This window comes from Montipora capricornis, chromosome 4, assembly GCF_036669925.1.
Source record: "Montipora capricornis isolate CH-2021 chromosome 4, ASM3666992v2, whole genome shotgun sequence".
Taxonomy (NCBI): domain Eukaryota; kingdom Metazoa; phylum Cnidaria; class Anthozoa; order Scleractinia; family Acroporidae; genus Montipora; species Montipora capricornis.
The window spans coordinates 7,002,720-7,030,219 of NC_090886.1; the positions used below are offsets into that span (position 1 = coordinate 7,002,720).

Sequence of the window (27,500 nt, forward strand, 5' to 3'; positions counted from 1 at the left end):
CGCCAAGTGCTTTTAGCACTAATAGGCCATTTTCGAGTACATGTCTGCCTCCTCTTCAAAGCGAGTCTAAGTGAGAAGTTTTTGTGATGGTAACTCTACTCCCATATGAATGCAAACTAATTTAAAAAAGAAAACTTCGCACTTAGACTCGCTTTGAAGAGGAGGCAGATATGAACTCGGAAATAGCCTATTGAGGACACTTTACAGAAGCCAAATCCAATCGTAGGTTTGTTTTTGAGCAGAGGGGAAAACCGCAGTACCCAGGGTGAAAATGTAAAACTTAAACGCTCCACTCTTTCAAGTTTGGTACGGTTCGCTCCATTCTTGGCTTTCCACCTACGCCCTCTTAAAATGTGTTGAAAACATAAACTATTGAAAAGACTGTAGTGTTTTAATGCATGCTATTAATTTCAAATGATGTAATCTCCTATGTAACCACGTGCTCTGACACGTCTTTTCCGGACACAAGAATGTCGTCAACAGATTACCATGGGATACCTTGGAACACTTTCTCAATTTTTGACTGAAAAATTGCACTGGCACTTAACACACCGAAAGGCAATCGGGTAGGGCGAAATAAACCTTTGTGTGTGTCACGTATTCCCTAGATGCCTCATCTAGCTCTATTTGCTGATACGGTCGGGATAAATCTAATTTTGTGAATTTCTTACCTCCGCTTACAGTGACAAAAAGCTCTTCAGGGTTGGGCAAAGGTTTCTGGTCTACTTCAAGCGCGGAATTGATTGTAACCTTAGAATCTCCGCAAATGTGAATACTAGATTTGTCTCCCGCCTTAACTACGGGAACGATTGGGGCTGCCCATTCGGAGTAGCGGACTTTTTCCATGACCCCTATTTCTTCCAATCAATCTAGCTCTTTTTCTATGCCCGCTTTCAAAGCATGCGGCACTGATCCTGGCTTGAAAAACTTAGGTGCACTGCCAGACTTAATATAAAACTTAGCTTTAATACCCTTTAAAGTTCCCAGTTCGTCTTTAAATACCTCTTTATGCTTATCAAGAAGAGTTTCGAGGTCAGTCGTGACTTTCTTAATTGTTCCCCAATCCAATTTCAGGCTTTTCAACCAGTTCCTTCTAAACAAGGCTGGCTCATTTCCTTCAATTACTTGTAAAGGAAGTTTGGCGTTCTGCCCGTTGTAGCTAACGCCAACAACAGCTTGACCTTTCATCTTCAGTTGTTCTCCAGTGTAAATTTTTAACTTCAACTGAGAGTTTTCACGTTGCACCGCGGGAAATTTTTCGTTCCATGCATATATGCTTCCTCCGAAATCACTGAGACGGTTGCTCCTGTTTCAAGCTCCATGGAAATATTAGTTCCATTGCTTACAGTTGAGTCATCCTCTTCTACGTATCGAATCGGTTTTCCATCTCTGTCGCTGGACTTGACATTCGCTGCTCCCATCTTAGGCACACCTTCGCAATGTGTCCTTTGTGCTCGCAAAAATGACAATCGGTTTCTTTAAAACGGCAAGTTTGTGGTGTGTGGTCACCACCACAACGGAAACAGGGCTTAGCAGTTTTCCATTTCTTTCGGTTAAAGTTCTGAATTGGGCGTTTCTTTTCCCTTGAACGTGCTCCACTTAACGAGTTCACGTTAACCGCACCAACCGCCGGTGAATTCTTGCAATTGTCCACAGCTCCTTGCCATGTCAACTTTTTCTCCGTGAGTATTTTTTTCTGTACGGCGCTGCTTTTCAATCCACACACAAATCTGTCGCGCAGAGCTTGCTCTAGAAACTCAACGAACTCACAGCGTTCAGCGTTTTGTTTTAAGATAGCTGCGTAGTCTGCCACACCTTCCCCCTCAAATTGATCCCGCTTGTGAAAATGGAACCGCTCGGCGATTATTAGGGGCGCTAGCTCCTTATACTTGTGCTCAGACGGCTTCTGTGGTCCTTCTCGGTGTCGATGCCATTCGCAATCGAGACGTGCTCAAATCTCTCTGTGTAAGCACTCTACTTCTCTTTGCTGGCATTAAAAACTTTCAAGTTTCCAATAGTACTATACGCCATGGTGTTTGCTAAAAATCCCCGTCGCCAGTTGTCGAGTTCTTACGGGTTCTTATTCTACTACACAGAAATAGTGATAATTGCAGTCTCATTAAACGCTTCATTACAATGATCCTGAATATACAGTTGGTTACTATTGATATACAAAATCAGATCTCGTGGTTACATAGGAGATTACATCATTTGACATTAATAGCATGCATTAAAACACTACAAAGACTATAGTAAACAAGCCATGACTTCGCCATAAAATCACCTACCTGCTGCTCCAGTAGCCACAGTGGCATCCATGAGTATGACGTGATCTTCACTAATTCCTTTTGGAAGACGATGGTAATGAAGCTGGAATAAATGACAAAAAGAATCAGTGTTGCAAGTACCCTTCACATTCTCGTCACCAGAGCCTCGGATCGACCCAAGGCTCTGGGAAACTCTACGTAGGAGGACATGCGCCGTAGGGTTCTTATAGCTTTGAACCGCCTGCTCACTCCTCGTGCCAACATGAATGCACCAATCAGAGACGCTTTTCATTGTTCTTCACGAAAACCAACGAGAAGATACTTTGTTTCAGGGTTCCACAGAGCTCCTCTCTCCCTCAGTCAAGACAAGAGCTCTGAGCTCGAGATTGGTCCCCTACGCTAAATTTCTCTATATCTCTCTCTTCTTTGGTGTATCGGAACGATCCTCAGCTGAGCAATGATAGAAACTTCAAAATTGATTTAAGGATCCGAGTGTTTCTTATAGGAGTCGAGCCTACGACTTTCCGTTTTTTAATTGGGACGCTTCTCCACCGGGGCTATTACAGGAAAGCGGTTGGAGTCAGATCAATGAATGAGTTCCAAGGTGACAAACGCCCTGCCCAATCTGTGCGGTTGAAGATGACAAGGCTATCAGGATTGGCTACAAAAAAACTTCTTGCGACTTTTTTTACCAATAAGAGGAAACCATGTGTCATTAGCTCGGGGTGTTTTCCCGCGCTATGCGCCCGGCTGCACGTGATTACTCTGGTTTATTTGATTTTCTTAGCATGTTAGGATTGGCCAGATCAGGTAATTTAGAACACAGTTTCGCACTCCATGTACTTTGTGCAGCAAAGTACCCACCTCAGGTTCTGACGTATATTCATTTGTTTGGATGAGAATCTTTCCTATTCTTATATCTTTGACCACAGATTCCAGAGCTGGTTCCATTGTTTCACCCGCGCGCAGGATAGAAACACCACACAACTGCAGAGGAACAGGACAAAAAAACCCATCGATTAACAGAGAGGAATTGGTTTACGAAATGGTTTACAATTTGGTTTTCAATACAATGTGTGATGGAATTGAATTTAAGCACACCATTGTTGAATCCAATATTGGTCGTCAGAGAGCGACTTGTATCAAAGCAAATGCATGCAAATACAGTGCTTTGACAACCTTGTTGAAAGGCTGGATAACTTTATCCAGTGGATAAGTCACTTCCAGAGTATAAAATATACTTCAAATTACACATTAACCAAGGTTTTCGAAGACGCCTTTAGTTTGATGTGCTTAAAGTGCGCATATTCACGGTTGTCAGAGCAGATGCTGAAATTATTGCACAGACCGAAACTGCCAGATAGTAACTTATCTACTGGATAAACGTTATCTGAGCAACCGTCTGGCCACGCAAGTTGATTCAGTTTATCGTGATGTAAACGACAGCAAATGGAGATTTTACGTGAAACGCAAATGTGAAAAGTGAACACGTGACCATGATTTTCCCGCCATTTTTCGCATTTGTTGGTTGCCGCTTGCTGTCTTGCCGTTTCTACGGAAAAACCTTAAAATAACAATGACCAGAACCAGGTTTTCTGAGCCCGCGAGACTGAGCACCCCCAGCAAACCATTGTTTTAACGAAAACTGCTGGTCAGTAATCTGGTTCTGGTCATTGCTGTCTAAGGTCTTCCGTTTCTACGTGAAAGCAGGCATTACCTACTTTCATACAATGCGCAGTGCATTTTGCTTCCCCCACAAATTTTGCATAAACTTTTGTTTGTAAATGCACTTCAATTGTGGACGATCTATAACCATGAAAAGCTAATTTTCCCGGCTTGTTTGACTTACCGGAAAATGGTATTTGGGTTTTTTTCCCACAAACTTGTTATGTAGAAAAGAAATTCCACGTATAAGGCAAACGCAAAAATTAGCTACTTTCATATTACCCGCAATGCATTTTGCATTCTCTGTTTTCTCAAATCCCATAACACACCTTGTCTACCTCAGTCCCAAAATTTTGCATAGGCATCTTCATGTCCCAGAAGCAATTGCAAACAATGATTATGCAAAATGTTGGGGGAAAACAAGATATATTATGGGATTTGAGAAAGTAGTGAATAAACTGTTGTCAACTATTCCCAACTCCTTGCCGCAATTTACGTCATGAACGCAAGTCTCTGTTGACACAAAAGGGCTTCATCGAAACTCGCAAAACTTGACAGGTAAGGATTTTTATTTTATATAGCATCTTTTTCTACAAACAATGTTTAAAAGTCTCCCAGTTTTTGTTCTTGTTTTTTGTTAACTAAGCACTCTAGATTTACAGAGGCCATTCTGAGTTTCCTGGCCGCCGTGGGTCACGCAAAGCTAACGTCACAAGCTTCACTACATTTTACGTGAAACGTGACGCGGCAGGCCGACGTTTAATATCTCACCCTTTTGCCTGCAAATTTTCTTCCTTCATAGACGGTGCCTTCCATTGTAGTAACAACATTTTTCTAAACACAAAGTTTGAACAAAACCCATTTATATGCTGTGTTCTCTATGGCGACTGAATTAAATGACACACATTCAGTAGTTAATAACCCTTTTATCCTAAAGACTGACTGTCATCTAATTTCTCCTTACAACATTACAACTCAATAAAACACGTACGTTATGAGAATAAAGGAAAAGAGTGATGAGATGTGAAGGCTCGAGGGTTAAAACACAACGCTGACTTGTCACAGCACTGAACGGCATGGTCTACCTTACTCGTTGGGGATCATTTTGAAATGCCCCAACTTGAAACCTCTCAACCTATGGCAAGCATACTTTGTCATGTTCCCCTCAAGAATTAAGTTACAGATGAACACCGTTATTTCGAAGTCGCCGGTATTTCGCATTCTTCGCTATTTCTAGCTAATGTACATTTCCCTTGGCTTTGCTTATTCGAACTAATTTTTGCTTCCTACGGACTTGATCATGATCATGGCTTCAGACACTGTCAGAAAAAACTGTGACAATTGTCTGCGTCCACAGCGCACAATTCAAATTACACAATCTGCCAGTCCCGCAAAATAAACCACAATTATGAAGTGTTCTGAAGCAAAGATTTCTTGCGGAGAATTCCTCTTAACACTTCTATATTTGCAGATAAAGTTACAATCCTTGTTTTGATTGAAATAACGAAAATATAACGAAATTCTTAGATACGACGTAAAAGGCCCTCCAGCATCACGATATAATTCCGCTATTAATTATGCTGATTGAACCAGTTATTTCGATGCCCCGTTTATTCGAACTATTTTCCCTTTCCCTTGCGACTTGGAAATAACGGGGTTCAATTGTACCAGAAACCCATAAGGGTTGAAACGTGTAACGGCCCCTTGTGTGCTGGGAAACAAGCTTCTGAATATTCGATTTGCTAAGTACCATATTTGGAACAACAAGAGCGAGGGGTTTCCAAATATGGTACTTAGCACTGAAACATTCAACCAATCAGTTCGCACTGAATATTCGGAAGCTGTGAACGCGCGTTACACGTTTCAACCCTTATGGGTTTCTGGTTGTACTATGGACTATGGACTAAACAAGTTTGAAAAAACACAACTAGCAGTCGGTTAGTCATGAAATCAAACCAATGACTAGCATAAGGTTTACGTACTGTTTAAAAATGAACAGCAGTGCTTCATCGGATTTGAGGCTCATGCACGTGACGTATTATCCATCTTTTGATAGGCTGTTAGCCTCATGAATTACCAATGTACTGTGAAAAATTCCATCTCTGTTTTGCTAGGACAGTTGATTGCCACTTGGATTATCAGTCACGACTCAATTAGTTTGAACATAAACAGGGGGTTGGAGCAAATCCTTTTAAAGTGTGCCTGTCCGGCACTTAGCCACAAAATAAGTGCTTTACAACAAAGCTACTTACCTTGAAAGGTAAGAGAGACAGAGCATGCTCAATGAGTATTCTCATGAGTCTCTTTGAATAAAAGATAAAATCATCCCTACTCGCTTCCTCATTTCTAAAAGCAGAGAACATTCCAACACCAGAGTCACATTTTCCATTCATTTTGGGTGTAGATTTTAAATGATACTAGACTTAGAGAATCAGACTACTACGCAGGAGATTCTTCAGTGGGATGAAAACCTTACTACTGTAGATCATTGCTTTACGTCTTTAAACCAATAAAAAAGTGGCCTTTGTGAAGTTTTCTACTAATAGATATTTCAAGCATGTTTCTCGCATTTATACTAAGCACAAGCACGAAAATGCAAAAGCAGTAGCAGTTGAATTATTTAATACTACCTCTTTCAGGAGAGAAGACAGTAATTATTACAGTGGAACCCCGCCTTTAATACGGTCACCTCATTATTACGTCCACTTTTTTTGGCTCAGCAAAACGGCCGTACATTTTCTTGTGGAAACCCCTCGTCAATGCGGTCATGCGTTAATACGGCCAACGGCCACAATTTAAAATCCCAAAGGGTAGAATCCTGTATAATTTCACCCCGTGAATACGGCCACTTGCGCTAAATTTGGAATGCCAAAACGCCTGTGACATTTTAATTTCAGTGACCTACGTAATTTACCACGGTAATCGAACATCCGATTTACTTGCCAAAGTACTGTCAGCAACACTCCTCCCTGTTTTCATTACAATCATGATCTTGGCACTACTGTAACATCCAGTATGCGGAGGGATTAGTCATTGTGCTTTCATAAAAAACACGATTGATACTTAAGTGTTCTGGTTAGGTAATTTCAACGGCTTTCCTTTCTTAGAAGGATAGCCGAACTGTTCTTGCTTTGATTTTAGGCTCAGAAAGTACAGTACAGTCAGTACAGTCGACAAGTCATTGCGAAACCAATCGCGCTATCAGAAACCCATAAGGGTTGAAACGTGTAACGGCCCCTTGTGTGCTGGGAAACAAGCTTCTGAATATTCAATTTGCTAAGTACCATATTTGGAACAACAAGAGCGAGGGGTTTCCAAATATGGTACTTAGCACTGAAACATTCAACCAATCAGTTCGCACTGAATATTCGGAAGCTGTGAACGCGCGTTACACGTTTCAACCCTTATGGGTTTCTGGCGCTATCCAATGGATAGTGATTTATCCGGTGGATAGCGTTTATCCACCTTTTTAACAACTGGGGCCTGTTGTTTATTAATTAAGGAGAAAAGTTGTTCTAGAAGTGCGAATGCGATATTTGTTCTTACGGTCCTTTAGTCATGAAATATGACCCTACCCCGGTAAAACGTCCACCCTCACCTTTTTTTTAAAACCGTTGATGACCGTATTAATGGGGTTCCACTGTATTAGCAACAAGTAACTTAAAATCCTTTCTGGCGAGAGACTATGATGTCACTGTGTTTTTTTTTTCGCAAAATGCTCGTTGCACCTTTCCTTAACATCCAAATTCCAAGGTTTAAAGTTCAATAAAAATATTTTGGTTCTTTTCCTGCTGCCGATCACGTTTGCAGCAACAGTTGAGGAACCACTGAAACTGGGAGCCCACAAAATGGACCAAAATCAGCCAATCATAGTGCAGGATATAACCCTCTCACCCAGTCCACCCTGGCAGTGATTGACAGCAGTGTTGATTGGAATTTAAACTTCAGAGTGCACATGAACATCAGACATTTCAATAACAATTACAATAATGCTATCGTTACAACAAAAAGTATTATTATATACTGTTCATACCTGATAATTGCATGTAGTCCTCTGACTTGTGGTGTACTTTCTACTATACTCAATGATGTGGGCAACGGCTGTCCTTGGTGAGCAGATCGAAGTTGAGCTCTAAAAAACCACAATAAGACTGTCAAGAAGTAAGAAAACTAACTATAAATATATAAAATAAACGGGGGTCAAGGAAATTTGTTACCTCCCAACTCAAATACGTTTTCCAATTGGAGGAGAACGTGTCACGTGTCATGGGTCAAAACTCAACTACTTCCTGGGCGAACAAAACTCACTAACTCTCTAGGGAAACAACGACTTGAACTTTCAACTCGAACGTGATCAGGTCGTGCACCTTTGAAACAGCGGCAAATTCACATGTAGAAATCGTGTATTGTTCCATTTTGAGTTGGGAGGTATAACAAAACACTTAATGAGTGGCCCCAAGGGAAACAGTGAGTTTGCCTCTAGGGAACATTGAGGGTCTCGGGAAACAAAACTCAATGTTTCCCTTTAGGCCAGCCATTAAATGCTTAATAACAAATAGCAAATAATACGACTTTTGTTGGCCATTCAAGCAAACTGCTGTTGTTTGATTTAATTGTATCTAATCCAAAAGCATTATGTCATTGTAGATTGATCTTTGGTCTTAGTCTAATAGTAAGTAGTAGATTGATCTTTGGTCATAGTCTAATAGTAAGTATGTGTATACATAAACACACAAGCTGTCAAGTGCTAATTTATTATTATGTGTTCAAATAAAGGTCTTATCATACTTGCCCACTTCAACAGGCCTTGATAGCAATAGGTGGTACATGTACTTTTTCCTAAAATGTCATTGGCACATATTAGGATGCAGAGATGGCGCAGTGGTGAGAGCACTCACCTCCCACCAATGCGGCCCAGGTTCGATTCCCAGATTCGGTGTCATATGTGGGTTGAGTTTGTTGGTTCTCTACTCTGCACCGAGAGGTTCTCTTCGGGTACTCTGGTTTCCCCTCTACTCAAAAGCCAACATTTGACTTGACTTGCATTCATTGTTAATTTCAGTTTACAGTGTCCCCAATTAGTGCTCCAGCACTAGAATGACTAGACACTTACATAAAGTTCGTTTCCTTTTTCTTTCCTTTTAAATTTAATTTATTGTTGCTGTTATTGTTATCATGCTGCTAAATGTGAGTCAACAGATACATTAGGACCTTTGAAAGCCTCCTTTTCTCAATGGACGGAGAACAAACATACAGTTTTTTACTTCAGTCCAGAAATGAATTCAAAGTAATTAGATTCACGTGTCTCTTTAAGACTAAGCCTTCGGTAGTTATTCCCAACAAAACGGTAAGGGTAAAAGGTTAGTGTTATTCTTAGCTTCGGGTACATGTAAATGCAGCTTGAGGAGTAGCACTTGGGAGATACTCTGTGGCAATAATGCCTGAATTCCAAGACTGAAACAAGTGATGTTCAAGTTGGGAAGAAGAGCAAGGACACATTGTGACACTTGCTGAAATCTGCATGCATCTAACATGGGAGGAACTGGGATTTTTCTTAGGAAGGGGTGCAACACTAGGTCATCCGGGGGCGGAGGGGGGGGGGGAGTGCACACCCCTGCACCCTCCCCTTAGGTCCGCCCCTGTCTAATGAGGGGCATTTCTGGACATACCTGATCAACTATTATTAGTATTGGTCCTTAAGCAATTTGAAACACTGTGACGTGGTACATGATGTGAACAAACTTCGTTACATGGAAAACAAAACTGTAAGTTGGCTTACCTGAAGTTAAATCCTCTCTAGATGAAAGATAATATTGTGAAAAAAAGGTAAAATATTTTCAATAACTTCAGGTGGAAAATATTGAAAGAATAAGTCACACCACCAAATGAAAATTAATTTGATTTTTAACAAATGGCATGACTGAAAAGTTCCGACTTTTCTTACCTGCTCCAACTGCGTTCTTACATGGCGAATAATTAAATCAATTGCAACGCTGTTTTCCCCACCTCTGGGGACAACTATGTCAGCAAAAACCACAGTGGGTGCTATATACTGGTCAAAAGCCTGAAATAAAATGACATGGTGGTTAAGAAATTAAATTAAATTTAGCGTCTACACCAACAACAACAAACTTTATTTAACAACAAGATAAGTGAAAACTTAAACTTGAAACCCACAGGTAGCAAAATGCTAATTGAGGCGGGCTCAAGGAAAGCAGTCTAAAAGAAGAAAGAAAAAACAAAAGTATGAATCCTAAGATACCTAGATACAATCTAGAGTTTAGTATTACAATTGCAACAACCATCACTGATTACATGTAATAAGGAAGAGGGGAAAGAGAAACAGCAATTATGTCTCATACAGTTCTCACAAAATACTTACAGGCTTCACAAATGTGTTGTACTGCTGCAAAACACCTACAAGGTCTCTTTGTCGTTCAGCTATGTCCCTCTTCAATCTACATAATGGTTAACACAAAAGAATCAAAATTATGGCTGCCAGTGTTCTCTTAGGAAAAGTTATCCACTGCAGTCTTTGACACTCACTGATGATCTGTGCAGTATGCACAACCAATCCATGACTTTCTTTTTTTCTGTTTACTTCTTAATTTAGGGTCAAATTTTGACAAAGAAATAATGAATAAACTTGTAACCCTCCCTCAGGTAACATTGTAGGTATACACACAAGCAGATACTGCTTTTTGCATGATGCCATATTGGTTTCACTCGGAGGTGATAAACAAAGCACTGTTCACCTCTGAGCTGAAGCACTTGCTAAAGCTTTTACTCATCAAACAAATTCAATGATGATTTTTCGAGCCATAATGATTCAAAGCTCATGAAATAATATCTTAGATTAAAAAAAAACCCTTTAAAATTGACTCCAATAAACAAATAACAATACTTATAGAGTAGATACTGGTAATTATATTATCACTGATCAATGTGATGTTTTACAGAAATTACACCAATCTTAGGATAAGGGAAGGTACAAAAGTCAGACCGGATCAAGGGTAAAACTGATTTGTAAGCCAAAACTATTCAATGTTTGCCCCAATTTCACCACGGTGAGCCTAAAGATTAGGGCTAGGGTGATTTCTCGGGGCCTTATCTTTTTTTTTGTCGATCCAAGGTGAGCAATCCGAGTTGATTCAGTCCAACTTTGTACCTGTCTTTTTGGATAACCCTTACATCTTCAGCAACACATGTGATTGATCTAACAAAATCTTCTCTGCAAAGGGTCCATGACACGTTGTAATTCCACTCTTAGGCAAACTATCCCTGATACAGTTGTCATCATTGTACTGCAAGATACCTTTTTTTCTGACCCAGAGTATTACCTTCTCGCTAGTCTAACATCAGGGTCTGCATCAACAAAAACCTTCATATCCATAAGCTGAAAAATTAATGACGATGAAAATGCTTACACCTCTAGCCTCTAAGGGGAGCTATCAAGAAACCAAAATTAATGGTTAATTTAAAGACAAATTTCATCGCCAAGAGACAATTATTACATGTGGCGTGTCTGCTTAAGAAAGTGTAAACAAAAGAAAAATGCTGCAATAATTAATATTCTAATTTTCAAAAGTGTTCGAGTCTGTTAACAAGAAACTGTCCGCTTAGGGGAATGTGTAAATTCTTACGAGAGTGTCCGTTAGTGGAGAGTTGATTGCATCTACTTCAAACGGCTGACTAACCCTTTCTTGATCCCCTAAGTTTTAGACTGAAACTGTAGATTTAACTCAGACACCAGACGATTTTACATGTCTATAGGGGTGATTCAGTGGTGAAAGAGGTAAACAACAACTGAAACACTAGACTCACATCTCTAAGCTCCTTATAAACAAAGGCCATGATTCCCTCGAAGATGATGACATTTGCACCATACAAATCATGCTGTGACATGGAGAGATAAGAAATGTTTAAGTAAATACAATTTATTATAGGAATCGATTATGGGATTGTCTGCATAACAAATGTAAGAGCAAGGTGGCAGAATGGACAAAGTGTTGTGCCTTGGGGGGTCCTACTCTGGCAATGAACTGAAAATGGTGCACCCAATTCCTGGTTTAACTTCTGAGTTGGAGCAACCTGGTCGTAATTTTGTAGTAACGTCTGGTGACAAGTAGTCATGGCTAGTGATGTATGGTAACGTCCATCGATGAGTAAAAGTGAAGTAAAGTGGCTAGTGCTGTGTGAGTCCAGTGTGGTGATGACTAATCATTTTAGACTATATAAACTAGTACTGATGCGTAGTGTTGACAGGTGATGTTGAGTATTGTATTGCATAAAGATTTTTAAGGGGATTTTTTCTTTAGTGTACTTGGACATGAATTTATAACCAGCAACCTCCAGTGGCCGATCCAGGGGAGGGGCCTGCCACCCCCCCCCCCCCCCCTTTATTTTTGGACCAACAAAGCCACCAAAACTGTGAAAGGGCAAAAACAAAATGATTGAGAGCGGGCCCCCACCTTACCTCCAGGTCTAGATCCGCCACTCCCCTATTTCCCAGAGTCTCCATTGTCGTTCTCATTGACAAAGAGATCCTGAGAACGAGGTTGGAGTTGGAGTTATCAATAGCCAACAGGTCTGCCTCCAGGCAGTTGGAGTTCTGAGGTGTTTTACGTTTCTTTTGACTCATTGTTTTATTAGGCCTCCTGTGTTATTCAAGGGCCTGGAGATCTGCACTACAGTAGGGGGTTGATGGGGGATGACTTTGCTCAGGAGAGGGCTACGACCTATGCTAATGAATCAGTTAAACACAGAGCTTGCCATATAAATCCAGTCTTTCAATCTCACTTAAAAGTAGACAAAATAAACAAAGATGTTTCTTCGAATGTCAAATACTTTAAACAGTAGCGGAGAACTGAATTTGAATTCCATTCCGAACGGGAAAAGTGGACTACCTATGGAGATTGTCCACAATTTCCGAAAAACCGAAATTTCCGGATTTTTTTGCTAAATGGTAAGCACCCTTTGGTTTTGGTTACCATACGACCGTCTACCCGCCCATGTATACCACTGTGACCAGTACCGTATTTACCCGTGTATAATGCGCACCCATGTATAATGCGCACCCTTATTTTTGGAACATTTTTCTTTGAAAAAAAGTTTTTTATTAAAAACCCACCAAATCAAAAACCCAAGCCAACACTAGACAAACATGCATGCTCCGTTTCAACAGTTTAATTACCTAAAGCTTGCAATGTGATTATTTATTTTCGAAGCGAGCGATACTTAAACTTAAATACAAAAGGATTATTTACAGTAGTAAAAGTTTCGTATGGAGCGATATCTTAAGGCTTTAAAACAAGGGAATTATATACATGTTAAAAGTTTCAGAGTGAGCGATGCTTTAAGATTACAAAGTGATTGTTTACACATTAATAGTTTCAAAGCGACTGAAGCGACGCGACAAGCTAGCGATATTTAACAAGGAATTATTTACATATCAAAATTTGGAAGCGAGCGATAACGAACGATAACTTAATATGACTGTACTTTGAATAAACAAAAGTGTTCCACGCACTGGCGCTCTGTTGTTACTGTTAAATTTGCTCAAAGTTTCCGTGCTGTTCTGCAAATTGTATCACTTTTAACTTCTCCACCGTGGTATAACTTTGTCGCTTCGTATTTGCCGTTGCCATGATGGACTGCTCGTAAGTTTTACTACAATGAGCGTATTATTTTATGTATTGTTTTTATCGATTGAAATTAAACAGCTATGATAGGCTAGTTACGGTTTTATTATAACAACAGCCTTAACAACAACTTATTAAATTCAAGTTTATTGTTCTTTCGCGTGCGTTCGCGTATATGCAAATTAGTGTAGCAATAAACAAAAGGTTCCGTGTATAATGCGCAGTGTAAATTTTGAACTTCAAATTTAGGAAAAAAAGTGCGCATTATACACGGGTAAATACGGTATCATATGACCATATCGTGGTCTCAAGTTTTGATAGTAAATACTTGTATACTTGTCTCCAACTAGTATACAGCATACATCTTTGATATTGGACATCCATGTTATGATCAATTGACACCTGTCAAAACAAGGTTTCTGCTGATCAGTATCACGTGACCATATCGCAAGGTCAAGTTTACAGCTCATCGAGGTCACATGTTTTTGTGAAGTTGACCGCTGACCAGGAACTAGGTTTCAATTAGATCGCAGGCTCAAGCCAGGTTAACTTATTGTAAGAATAAAATAATATAAAACCCAGGAGCTCAGCTTTTAGGCTCGGATAAATCTTATTTTACAGTGAAAATACTCTCGAAGTACAGAGTATGTGAAACCCAAAGATATAAAACAATGCAAAGTTATGATTGTTGAGCACACTGCGATTCATCACTTGAAGATTTGCCCAGCTTCATGGGTGAGATGGAAAAATTCCACCTGCTTCTTGAATCAATGATTTTGGCCATTTTGGCCACTCATGCTCTTAGAGAAAAAAGTATGTACCGGTATGTATTATTGCTATTATTTAAATGTGATTTTTCACCTTATTTTGTTATTTTGATTCATATGGCTAAATTTCAAGCAGTAATTCTGTATGCAAGAAAAACAAGCAAAAATAATTTCTTTCTTGGACATGTATTTTTATGTTGCGGCCTTCCATTTCTACAAGCAACTTTTTGTTTCTTAAAATCTGGCTTTGATTAATCATTTTACCAATATGATTGTACCGCATACATCTTTTCTTTTCTTTTTTTGCTGCGAGTGCCTGCAAGCAGCAACACTATTCTCGAAGGCGTCCAAAATCTTGATTAACTTTTGCTAGGATGTCAGGATGTTTGAGAATTTGCAACATGAAATGCTTCTAACCGGCAGAAGGAATTTTAAAGTGTGCCCGCTTCAGAATTACTTGGCTGTAAGTGTTGCTTTACTTGCTGGTGAAAGTATTCAACAATGCAACAATCGTTTTAGTGATGTTTCAAGGGTGAAACCTGTGCAAAAGGTCATTGTCCCCAATGTCACGGAGGACAACAAGTACAGTGGATGAGACACTAATAGGAGATGCCATGTATTGAAGAAATTTTGAACAACAAACTATACCACAGGCTGAGCCATTAACTTATCTACCTGATGGAGCTTGTTGACCAGCTTATGAATCAAATCAATAATTATTGCTCACTGAGGCAAACAAATCAAACAAAAAGCTTATTGAAGCACAACTTCCAATAATTGAGTATTTAATTGAAGTCAAAAACAGAACACACAGTGCTCAAAGATATCGACACATTAACACTGAAAAGTGCCATTTACATCAGGCATACTCAAGTGAATCAAATACATACTAGATACAAGTATCTTCAGATTTGATCAAAACATGCGTGATTCACGTAATGAAACACTATTCCCTTCCTGTCTCAATTCGTATACTGGCATCGCTACAAAAAATTTCCAGAATGCATTTTGGCCACACTTCATAGTAAAACCGTACATCGATAGAACTTGAACTTCTAAATAATTTTGATTGACATGTAACAGGTAATATCACACTGATGGCTGATGTACTTAAACTTAGAAAAACATGAAAAAGGCTGCCAAACGAAATTTACAGATTGAGACTGTTTTGCAAGTACAACAGTTTGTACACTTCCCTTGCTATCCTCTATCCTTGCTGAGCTTTCTTCATCCATTCATTCATTCATTGTCGAAAGTTCAGAATTACTTTCATTTCTTTCTTTTCACGTGTACCCTTCACAGCATTTGACTTGCTGTTAGAAACTTCTTACATGTACATCTATAGGCATTAAAGCTGTACATGCCAAACTTACCTTTTGTTCTAATCTGGCATGAGTTTTGAAATCGTAAATTGGCACCTGTCAGAGCAAAATAGTCAAAGCGTAATAAAAAGACAGTTTTGAATTTTTCAAACTAAATTATTTTTAAATTTCCACAGACCCAGATTTATGAATGTGGCGCAATGACAAGAAATTACAAGTAAGACTAGTATGGAATATTTTTTCTGTTTGATTGCCTTGACCAAAGAAAGAGTGACCACAACAATAAGAGATTGCTGATGGGTGACCTGCCCTCTGGTTTAATAATAATTTTTGTAATCCAGGAATATTATTATTCTCAATGACTAGGGCTGCAACGATACATTTTCTCACGGTACGATAGATATCTCGATACAGTTGCCACGGTACAATACATCATTACATATTAAATAATTAATATGTACAACGGGAAGACATTTTCCAACCGACTGCGTGTTTTGTCCATGGGTGCGCAAGACTTTGTCAGCTGACAATTACTGCAATTTACCCATCTTGAAAAATACATGGGACAAATGGTAGTGTTAGTTATCTGGGACATCTGCACCACTGTCAGATCGGAGGCTATAGTAAGCAAGCTAGGGTGGAACTTTCTTGCCCCTGTGTTTAATAACTAGCTACAAAAGTGTTATTTTTGCATAAGGAGTCATTAAAGACAGAGATTTCTGAATGTTGATGAATAATAATAATAATAATAATAATAATAATATGGCGACATGTTGCTTAAATATCAATATTTATATCGTAGCAAAAAATATCACGACTCACAGGTGCACCGGTGTATTGTTGCAGCCCTATCAATGACAAGATGGGCACAAGTTTACCTGTACACTTTTTCCTTCTTTTAATTTCTTCAAGACCATTGCTGCTAAGTCAGCATCAAATGAATCTAATAAGAAACATTGATAACAAATTAAAGTGACACAATACGTACTGTATTTCATTAAGAAATCCTACTACAAGTCAGAAGAAGAACTAGATGACGACAAAGAAGGTGAGGAAGACAAAAGACAAAAAAGAAGATGTATTGAAGAAGACAAAGAAGATGCAGATGCAGATGCAGACTCAGACACAGATGCAGATGCAGACACAACTCGTATTAATACATAGCAACTGGCATATTCACGATGTATGTCAAATCAACTTTACTTAACTTCAAACCTTAATACATTATGAAAATTGTTATCATTCTGACCAATCAGTTATAACAAAATAGATGGCTTATGATAACATAATTGATTACAACATGTATGTTAGGGTGGAGTTTAGATCACTCAAATGGCAAAGCTAATGCAGCAGACAATCCAAAAGAACTACCCTACCCTATAAAAGAGTATTTCTTCACATACTTCGGCAAAACATGACAATATCCACAACAATAATACAGAACTAACTGAAATTTTTGGAAGTTATCTAAATTATTTGCAGATATTATTATATTAATTGTACAGTATATACATGTGTATATTAAGAGACTGATTATAAATTTACGATTTTTCAAAGAATGTCAAGGTAAAGCAATAAGCAATACCTGGATGATCAAAGTTGTATTCATTTCTATTTGCTGCTTCATGCTGTTCTGGAGTCAAAACCTGACAGGGAAAATATTTACAAGTATTATGAAATATTTAGATTAAGTGAGGCTATGATCTTCACGGCTATGGATGCAGAGAAGCCTGAAAAACTCAGGACTTCAAAAGGGTTTCAACCCATGACCATGCGATGCCAGTGCGATGCTCTAATCAACTGAGCTAGCTAAGAAGCCACTGATGATGGGAGCTGGTCATTTGTGGGTTCAAATGTTCCCGGGATGAATGAATGACTGAACAAAATGACACACGAAATGAATCATATATTCAACTCCCTTGATTTCATATCCGCAGTTCAATGTACAGCTGTATGATTCATTATTTTCACATATCATTTTGTTCAAAATACTTAAAACAAGGTTAACTTAGAGGTAAGACCTCGAGATATTATGTTTTATTTCATCTCTCAGATAGTACCTGCCCTATGATTAATCAATTTAGTGGGCCATATTCTGCAGTATGGCCCGCTATACGGCCTGTGAAATAAAACATTCTCTGGCAAGTTTTTTATGCCGTTTATGTTACAGAAACTTGTAAAACTGTTTGAATCATGCTAGCAACTATTTCAAAAAGCCAAGAAGATTTATTAGTTTTATTGGATTTTGATGCGCTAATCTTTGTGGCAGTTGAATCTTCCACTTGACTTCAATTAGTTTCTTTTCCCGTGTACCTGATTACCTCAGAGATATCATAAATATCTTACTAACCATGTTTTCTCGGTCCATACTGTAAAATTACGGATCCTCATTTTTTCTTGTTGATATGTGGCCTGCACGCTTCACGCTTGGGCCAAATAAAACAACAGGAAAAAACTTGGTCTGTGATTTTACAGTACGGACTTCAAACTCGGTTCGTAAGAGGTCTCATAATTAAGTAAGAGGTAATTACCCTGTATCAGCTAGAGGTATATCAGGGTTGAGAGGTATATTCAGCTACATCAGCTATTAAGAGGTATATCAGCTAGAGAAGAGATCTGTGGGAGCACTGGGACATTGAACAAGATTGTCAAAAGATAAAAGTGCTCCTCACACCTATCTAGACAATAATCTTTAATTCTTATTGTCCAGATATTAAAGTGTTAGGATCACTTTGACCTTTTGCCTTTCACCCACACTTCAAATACATGTACATTCATCAGTCCTTTCACGGGAACACATGTCGTAGCAACAAATGGACCTGCTCCCAAATGAGTAGCTTCATAGATCAATTAGTAGAGCATCGCACCGGAGGCAATCCCATAGAAGCTACCTTAATTTTTCAGGTGTCTATAAAAGACAATTATAATAATTTTATATACTGTCCAGATAGGTGCGTGGATCACTTATATCTTTGATTTATAACCCACACTTCAAATATATAATACATTTACTGCAAATAGCAGAAATAGTCATGCATACAGATCCATTCATTATTATCTGTTAGTTTTTGTAATAATTATACATTTTAGTAAATTTCTTGAAGTAGAGCTAAAATCTCACCTTATAGAAGGAATCAAGTGAAAGCATGCTGACCCAAGGAACGCCAAGCTGTTCTATGATTTTATTTGCAACAGTTGTTTTACCCGATGCACTTCCCCCACACAAACCTAAAGCAAAGACAGACGTTTGCCATTTACCATGCCATATGTATTGGAAATTGCATGAGTGTAAGTGCATTTTATGATTTAAGGGCACAAGTGACATTTTGAAAGTTCTAGAAATTGCACAAGCCGTGGGCAAGTGCACTTTGAGGACTCTAAAAACATCACAAGTAGCCATAAATCACAAAATACACAAGCAAGTTAACGACAGATGATTTTTTATTTTTTATTATATACATACTCAACAAAATTACTCAATTGCTGTGTTTCCAAAGCAACTTCCATATTGAACTTTTTCAATCTATAACCTATTTAACCCATTGACTCCCAGGGAGTTCCCCATTGACGAGTAAAATTGTCTGGCGTTAGACAGAGTAAAATTCCAAGTCTGGCCAGTTTAGGCCTGTTGGGGTGTCATTATTATTATATTGACCAATCAGAAATGCAATATTTTCTCAAGAGTACATTATTAATAAGAGAAAGGTACTGTACTACAAGATGGGAATTCCAAAATTAAAGACTTATAGAATTCCTGTCTGTAGACAGAGTAAAATCTATTACGGTACATCTCACTCCTTGGAGTCAATGGGTTAACCCTTTCACTCCCAAGAGTGCCACTTATAGATTTTACTCTGTCTAACACCAGACGATTTTACTCGTCAATGGGGAAGCCCACGGGGGTGAAAGGGTTAAATATGAACAGTTCACCACAGAGTGAAGTTGAAAGCGAATTAATTACGCGAAGATAAGTTGTGGCAATGGAAATCCCAGTAAAATGCACCAAAACTTAAATATTTTTCATTCCTAAATATAAATCTCTGATTTCCAAATGGTCTGGATAGCACAAGTGTTACTTATATTTTAAAAAATACAACCACATGTTCGGAAAATTCAAAAGTGTTGTTGTACTTTTTAAAATATTAGTAAATCTCTGATTCCAAACAAAACATAAGTCACCATTGTTACCCAGAATTTAGCTCTTTGTGTGCCATGCAAAGGCACGTAAGCTTGGCTGAACTAACACTACTGTAATTTCGACCCATGACCATGAGGTGAGAGGCATACAGTGTAGGTATATTTTCGACTTTACATCAAAAATGCTTTGCATTCCTGTTTTCAAAGAAATTTTGCATTGCAAAGAAGTTTGTGAAGTAAAATCAAGAATAAACCCATGCTTCTCACATCACGGTTCTGCGTCCAAATTAACTGTTGAAAAGTGTTGGTAACGACATGGCCAAATTAAGATATGTGTCGACGCTGCTTGCTGTAGTTAGGTTACCGACCCACGCAGAGTCAAATAGACTAGACTTGAACACACTCAAGACTTGATTACATTCTCCTTTAATAGCTAATTCAAAGCGCTTTTATACATAATGGTATAAGCTAGCTGAACTTGATTAAGTATAGAGGGAGCATATGATGTTTCCTTCCCAGTAAACTATCTAATTTGTACGTGAGCACAACACTTTACGTACACATCGGTAAATCCTGAGGTAAATCCTGAGGAACTAGGCGTTTAGAATCCTGTGTGAAATCCTAGTATAAGAAAGGACTAGTTCCCACAAATTAACATGTTGGCTGTGTATGCAACACGTAAACAGCATATTTGCACGTTGATTAAGCAACAATACTTCCGATATCCTATCAGGCAAGTCATGGATCTAGTTATAGATAGACAGGTCACGTCAACTATGTGTCACACTTTCCTTAACTTTACTACATTGCTGCTACACATAGTTTTGATTACTTTGGGTGTCTTCCCTGCCACATAAAAGCAACAATTTGAGGTAAAACATGTTTGCTTTTGGTGGGGAGATTAATACTGTAGATAATAATTGAGTTTAAGTGCATTTTTAATAGAAATTATCACACAAGGGCAAACACTGGACATTTCCAGCACTACAACTTGCCTTCCATAGCCATTTATTTCATTGTCCAGAGGTGCTGGGCTTACTTAGTGTCTGATAGTAAAATATAATTGAGTTCAGATAAATTTACCAATGACAAATGGTTCTTTCAGTTGTCCTTGAGAGTTATACCATGGAGGACGACCTAAATATAATAACAAGAGTTCATTAAGGCAAGTACTGTTCCCTATGAAGTGAGATATAATCCTACATGTGAACCTTGAAGTGACATACTTCACAAGAATGCTGAGGGGTTGTCAATACTAGAATCTAGAATTCTTATTGTAGAATTTCATTATTATAGTACAGTACATGTTGAAAATGCACTGCTCACAGTTAGCAAAAGCCAGTTTAGGCTTTGCTTGTTGCTCCATGCCCTTCCACCAGCTGAAGAACAATAAATTAAAACCATTTCCCATCATCAGCCAGAAGGGCTGCGAGAGTTGGAAGGGATTTGTCCCAATGGATACCCCAAGGGGATCGTCACATGGGACTGGTGACAGGTAAAATCCAACCATGTCTGATGAACAGGAAGAAAGTAAAGGGAAGATATCGATTAAATTTCTTGTCATTCAAATGAGTCAACTATTGACAAGAATGCTTTGTTTTACCAGCAAATAAGGCTCTGATTAGGACTTAAAATTAATTGGAAAGGAAATCGTCTTTGCATTTTTTTTGTTGAAATTCAAATCTGCCAACCACTAGAACAAAAAGAACCCTTTGTTTTGGCATCCAACAAGGCTCTCTTTGGCACACGACTAACAACAACCGATGTCACCGATATATCTCTGCGCCAAGTGATGTAATGGTAACTTGGCCTCTGTGAACCTCTAATGTTGAGGCTATTACCGTCTGTAATCAAATGGAATGTCTTAATAGGATTATGGTTTATCTTCTCAAATTGTTATACTCCACGGTTGTGAAAGGGCTTCTGTGTTGACCAAATACTGATCAAACCGCAGTCCTGGCCTGGAGGAACTACTTAATTTTCATTTATTTATAGACGTATTCCATTTAACATAGGCTTACTACAAACACTAAGGGTGCGTTCGATTGAACGTATTCCGGAATAGGAATACATGGAATAGAAGTTAGAAATCCTTCTTTTTTACGTACATTCACATTAAAATTGTCAAACACTTGCTAAAATGCTATTTTAAACATATCTTTATTATCCTTGTTGCTTCAAAATGCCAGACATGCCGTTTTAAATCATCACTCTTCGTATTCTTATTCCGGAATAGGGTGAATCGAACGCACCCTACAAGGCGTAGATCAAAAGGCACCCTCTTGTATTTTCCCTTGAGCTGCCAATGAGGCAAATACGAGACTGCTTTTCCTGTGCCAAAAATGATTTTTGACTTACCTGCCGTGTATATCGTCTTATTCGACCGCCTGAACATCCGAACATTCTCAGGTTTTGCCTTCAAGGGAGAACTTGGGGTCTGAGGTGGGGCGTCGGTTATACTTTCAAACAAAAAAAACAGCAATAACAATTACTCAACGTTTTAAGAAAACAGTTGGAACTGAATATCGAAAGTACCTCTCACAACTTCCCGAGCTGTACTCGTTTGGAGAAATCGATCTTAAATTTAGCGTGAGACCACATGGTCGTTCATGTTTTTCCGCCATATTTGTTGTTTCAATCACGTGCACATTACAATTCCACATACACGACGCATATAAAGACGCATCGACGCATATATGTTTGAAGGGCATCAAACACTGTACAATAATAACATTACCGCGGGCGCTTATTGATCTGTCAAAAAAAATTTCTTGTATTTTAAACGCGTGAATATGAAAACCGCACGGTATGAAATGCAGCTTTAACGTCAAATAAAAATCGCTGGATTTTAATACCAATCGAGTTCCGGCCTCTGCGCCCACAAAATGCGTCTTCCATTGACTAAACAATTGTTTTTTTCTTTCATAAGGTAGTTTTAAATTGTGCTATGGACCGCAAACACAACTGAGCAAATTTATAAAAAGAGAATGACAACGATGACAATATATCACCGCCGAACCTGGATTAAAATTTTAGAAACTTAAGAAAGTCCTGTCTTTTCTGGATGGTTTCCCACGAACCAAACATTCGAACCTGTTACACGATCCTTTGATAAATTAAACAGCGGATAAAGAAATTTTCAGGTCCGCTGTAATTAAGGTTTGGTACCAAAATGTTATCGGATTTTTTAACAACTGGTTGAAAGTGACAACATTTTCGAAGGTTAACTTTTACGCAAAAAATTATGGTCTGATATCTATCTTCAGTGCGACTCTTGGAATGACCTGATTTATAGGCTTTTGGTCGCATGCCGTCGGAAACGTCCCATGCGTTTTTGACAGATTGAAGGAGTTGTCACAAAACAGCTGTCAAAAATGGTCTTTTTTTACATTTTAGGGAAGTATTTCTTACTTGCGAGCATTAGAAATCGTTCTCCCCCTTATATCTTCCCTTTCTTAAATTTACCGAACGACGGCAGAGAAAAATATTTCGCAGATTAATCTTTTGCAGACAAAGAGAAAAGTGGTTTGGGGACCCGACAACAATGACTTGCTCTTGCTCGTTAGAGTGAAAGTAAAATTTTAATTGCCATTGTTCACGAATCTCTTCGTCGCTTAGAAGAAGAAAGGATTGTCAAAAATTATGGTCGACAAACACTGAGGAAACGAGACTCATTTATATTGCTTTTTAAAGGACAAGTGCAAAAAATGTTTGAAAGATTTTTAGTCTTCTGCGACGTGCTATATTTTTAAGAGTCACAGGTGAATGCGTGTGACCCAAACGGTATCTAAGTGACGTATGAAATGCAATAGCCGGCGGGGTACTATATTTATTAGAATTCTATACAAAACGAAGCCTAAATGAATTCAAAATTTGTCAAACATTCAAACCACTCACAGAGAAAGCGATAACTGATGCAAAAGTAATTTTCGAACTCCCAAGCCGCGTTTGATACCAAAGTACGAACAGTGATCGGAGCGATTTTTGCGTTTCGGTTATTTGACAGGATCGTGTTGATTCAGCGTTTGACAGATCCAAGATTCTCATTCCATGCCAGATACAAAGCTCACCAGATCGCATTGTTCAAGACACAATATTACAGCATTTTAAATGATCATTTCTAAAGTGAACAATACATGCGTGGCGATGACATGGGTAACTCTGGTAACCACAAAAGGAATCACTCTCTTAAGCTATTTCAAGGGCAAAATTTTTACGATCAAATAGCTATTGAAAAGAAGAAGCTAATAGCCCAACGAACACGTCAAAACAAGCTCTTGAGCGCGTCCCGCCAGCTCGCTTTCCTATTCATTGGGCGTTCTACAATTTCCCTCTGTTGTTACTAATTTGGTTTAAGTTGAAATATAATAACACATAAACAGAATATCACTGTTTTCCAATATCTCAACACAGAATGCAAAGCGAAGCGTTGAAGACTGTATGTGGCCATATGTTGACAAATTATTTTTCCATTTGCTTGAAAAAAAATAATTTTTGTTAAAAACCTAGGCATCTCTATTGTTTGCTTTGGCGAAATGAAAGAAAACTTTTATAATAGACCAGAGAAGAGCCAGTCAAAATTGGTGTAAAGATCCGAAACCAAACGTAAATAAAATCACCACTTCCCTCAAATCCACGTGGAAAATTTTCCCAGTTGTCCGCGGAAGCCAATGAGGTGCGAGCGCTTTTTAAATAGATTGTCACATTAAGCCAATCGCGTGTCTTGATTATATTGTAAATTACACAAACACACAGCAACGCTACACTGCACACACGCTTTCATCTGTCATTAGTGTCAAAGTCACTGCGCCGTTGCAGGTTTCGCAAACACTGCTTGCCAACTAAGTCTACGTCTAACCCTTTCTCGGGATTTCGCAGTAGCAGCCTGAGGGAGCGCGTTCCGGCAAGAAATATGGCTCCCCACACAGGCAAAGCGGCGAGGAACAAGCGTTACTGTAAGTTGCGGAAGCCGGTAGAAAGAACTGAATGTCAAATTTACCGTAAGCCGTCAAAGTGCGCAACGCCTCTCATGGTTATGAATGAATGAACTGTGCTTTTAACAGTGTCGAAATGCTTGCTCAGGGTAGCACTCCTCTCTAGGCTTTCAACACTATCCGACTTGTGAAAATGAAATTGCAATTTATTGGGGCTTTTGGTGATGTAAAGTTCAGACAAGTCGTGTCTCGTGATTCCGCTGTGTTCGTTGGCGAACCGATGACAGTTTGATAGTTCATAAGATCAGTTCTTGTCTTGATGAACGAAGGGCACAAAATTAGTTCGGATTTAAAACTGCTTAGTCATGCTTGCCATTTCGAATTTGTTTTCTAATGTTTGTGTATCTTGACATTTTTTTCTTTCCCTTAGTGGACGAAAACGTGGAAAATTTGAGACAGGAAAGCGAGAGGGTGCTTCGTGTATCACGTGTCACGAACGCGAACAGCCCACCGCCCAAGAGGCGACGAGGAAATTTGCCGAAAGATTCGGTCAACGTCCTGCGACTGTGGCTATGGGAGCACAGATTCAACGCATATCCCTCCGAAGCAGAAAAGCAGTACCTCTCGAAAGCAGCTAACCTCTCGGTGCTTCAAGTTTGCAACTGGTTTATAAATGCGCGGAGGCGAATACTGCCCGAGATGATCCGTCGCGAAGGACGAGATCCAAGTAACTACACAATCACGCGGAGGACAACCGTCAAAAGCTCACCCTCTTCTCCGAGCAATTTGTACCAACGTAGCCTGTCACCGAGCCCGGAACGTCACTTTGATGACGATTTTACCCAGCACGACCAGGCGGCGTATTTTCCGGTATGCGACTACAAGAAAGGACAATTCGATAATTACGTGGCTTGTAAAAGCCCTAAGATACACACTCATGGACAGCAACGGGAGTCAGACTCAGAAATGCCAACTTCTAATGAGAACTCGTCGGTGACACTGGACGCTTTTAGCAGTATCAATTTATTGGTTGAAGTGGCTTTAAATATGGACGAATTTCGCAAACAAGAGAAGAAATGTTTCCAAGGGGTTGCTTCATTGTCATGCTAACTTCAGTGCAATTTGAAATTTATATCGCATGTAGCATTTGTTTTGTCATTGGATCACGAAGCCCTTTGTACATTACCATGAATAATGTATCTTGAACCGGCTGAACAGAAAGAGACCTGACACTCGGACAAAAGCGTGTTAAATTACCCGTAAGTTAAGAGGCCCTTGCGCTCTTTGCCTCAAAATTTGAACGCGTTTAATCCCCTCACGCTTGCACGCAGTCCAGGCTTGTTGCGCGCCCCACGCGCGCAAGTGCATGGGAAAAACAGCAAATTATCGCGAAATTTAACAAGTTTGGGATTATGTAGATGTCCTCTATTGTTTTGCTAAACGCTGTGTAAATAGAATTCTAAATTGACGTTGTGACAGTCTAGCTCCTGTCAAGTACCCAATACCCCGTCGGCAACTTGAAAGTCTAACATCTTGTGTCGAAATTATTAATTCGTCATTCGTTTCCAATTTTCAGGCTCAGAATTCTTGAGCTTTGACATTTGCTCCCATTTGAAATAAAACCTGGATTCTTCTGATTGAGCGTGTGGTCTTCATATTTGTTGGCTTTCATGGTATCCTTTTTGTGTTATCATTTCGCCTTTTAATCGTCTCTGGCAAACAAATGCAGGTCCATGCATATCCGATTTTCCAGCTTCTCCCTGAACAAGACATTCCCGCTCGAAATCCTAGATATCATATCGTGGATAATTCTGCCCTTATCAAAATCACATCAGGCAGTAACACATATCGGCTAGGGAGATTGTCAGGCGATAAATATGAAGTTGAACAAATGCACTTATCAGGGATGCAAATAGCGAACTTTTAATTTGACAAGATCAAAATTTGGAGATCTTGTCGTAAGGTTGCTTACAAAGCTGTAAGACTTTCGTGTTTCCTGGCGAAGAAAATCTCCAAATTAAAGCCGGGAAGAAATTGTCACCCGAGACATATTACATGACAATTATTTTTTTTAGGGATTTGTTTTTGACGGAAACAGCTTATTAACATCCGGGCACGTTTTTTGAAGTGGACCTCCAGAACGTATTACCCCGACTTAAAAAATAGAAAAGCGAGACATGTAGATAACATAAGCCCTTTGGGAAAAGGCAAAGGAACGAGGAAACCCCAAAGGGCTTTTCAAAACAACTTAATTGAAAAAGAAATTTGCCGAAAACGGCTTTCAATGTCCGCTTGTCTCAGGTGTGGCCTGATAAAATAAGGGTGAAAGTTAAAATGTCAAGTTCTCGATCGCAAGAGAGCATTCTATAAGTTTAATTTGTGTTAAAGGCTACTCAGTTCATATTGTTTGATTCAAAATTCTCAAACACGTTTTTTTCCGGGCATTTTTCTGAGCACCAAAGAAGACAACCTGTTCGCCAGCTGATATAAGTGTTTAAATTTAAACTTCTGGTAAGTTTCCATTTTGTTTATATGGCATGCTTTGAAAAACAGTCTATTTGAGATTAGAGAGATTTTTGATGGACAAATTCATTGTAAAATGGGAAAACTAATTCTGATTTAGTCGAAACAAGAACGCTGTACGACCCTGTACTCCCAAACCGACTTTATAGGAACGGCGTGAGAACAACTGGCTGGCGAATCTGGTATGTGCTGACAAGGGTCACAAATTGACAAAGGAACAAGGAATTTTTCGCAGCACCCTATT

The 27,500-nt window shown here is 39.0% G+C and overlaps 2 protein-coding genes across 3 annotated transcripts in view; one reads left to right on the forward strand and one right to left on the reverse strand.

Annotated features, from left to right (window-relative positions):
* LOC138045380 (uridine-cytidine kinase-like 1) overlaps nt 1-25,151 on the reverse strand; it is a 31,959-nt gene extending 6,808 nt beyond the window's left edge. Inside the window, exons 1-17 of one of the 2 annotated variants that reach the window (XM_068891860.1) lie at nt 24,799-25,151; nt 22,158-22,258; nt 20,883-20,936; nt 18,784-18,890; nt 17,248-17,308; nt 16,541-16,605; nt 15,714-15,758; nt 11,757-11,828; nt 11,273-11,328; nt 10,315-10,390; nt 9,877-9,996; nt 9,712-9,728; nt 7,966-8,064; nt 6,185-6,278; nt 4,704-4,766; nt 3,132-3,254; nt 2,289-2,370 (exon numbers count right to left, since the gene is read on the reverse strand). In XM_068891860.1, coding sequence (XP_068747961.1) covers nt 2,289-2,370; nt 3,132-3,254; nt 4,704-4,766; nt 6,185-6,278; nt 7,966-8,064; nt 9,712-9,728; nt 9,877-9,996; nt 10,315-10,390; nt 11,273-11,328; nt 11,757-11,828; nt 15,714-15,758; nt 16,541-16,605; nt 17,248-17,308; nt 18,784-18,890; nt 20,883-20,936; nt 22,158-22,258; nt 24,799-24,830 — 1,267 coding nt within the window. In that variant the 5' untranslated portion in view covers nt 24,831-25,151. Of the gene's footprint in view, nt 1-2,288; nt 2,371-3,131; nt 3,255-4,703; nt 4,767-6,184; nt 6,279-7,965; nt 8,065-9,711; nt 9,729-9,876; nt 9,997-10,314; nt 10,391-11,272; nt 11,329-11,756; nt 11,829-15,713; nt 15,759-16,540; nt 16,606-17,247; nt 17,309-18,783; nt 18,891-20,882; nt 20,937-22,157; nt 22,259-22,334; nt 22,478-24,798 lie in introns of those variants that run through there. The other variant, XM_068891858.1, reaches the window with a different exon arrangement.
* On the forward strand, nt 24,559-26,370 carry LOC138045381 (homeobox protein TGIF2-like). The gene is made up of 2 exons (XM_068891861.1): nt 24,559-24,754; nt 25,164-26,370. The coding sequence occupies exons 1-2, from the start codon at nt 24,712-24,714 to the stop codon at nt 25,841-25,843; spliced, it is 723 nt and encodes a 240-aa protein (XP_068747962.1). The 5' UTR covers nt 24,559-24,711; the 3' UTR covers nt 25,844-26,370.
* Nucleotides 26,371-27,500: the final 1,130 nt, after the last annotated feature.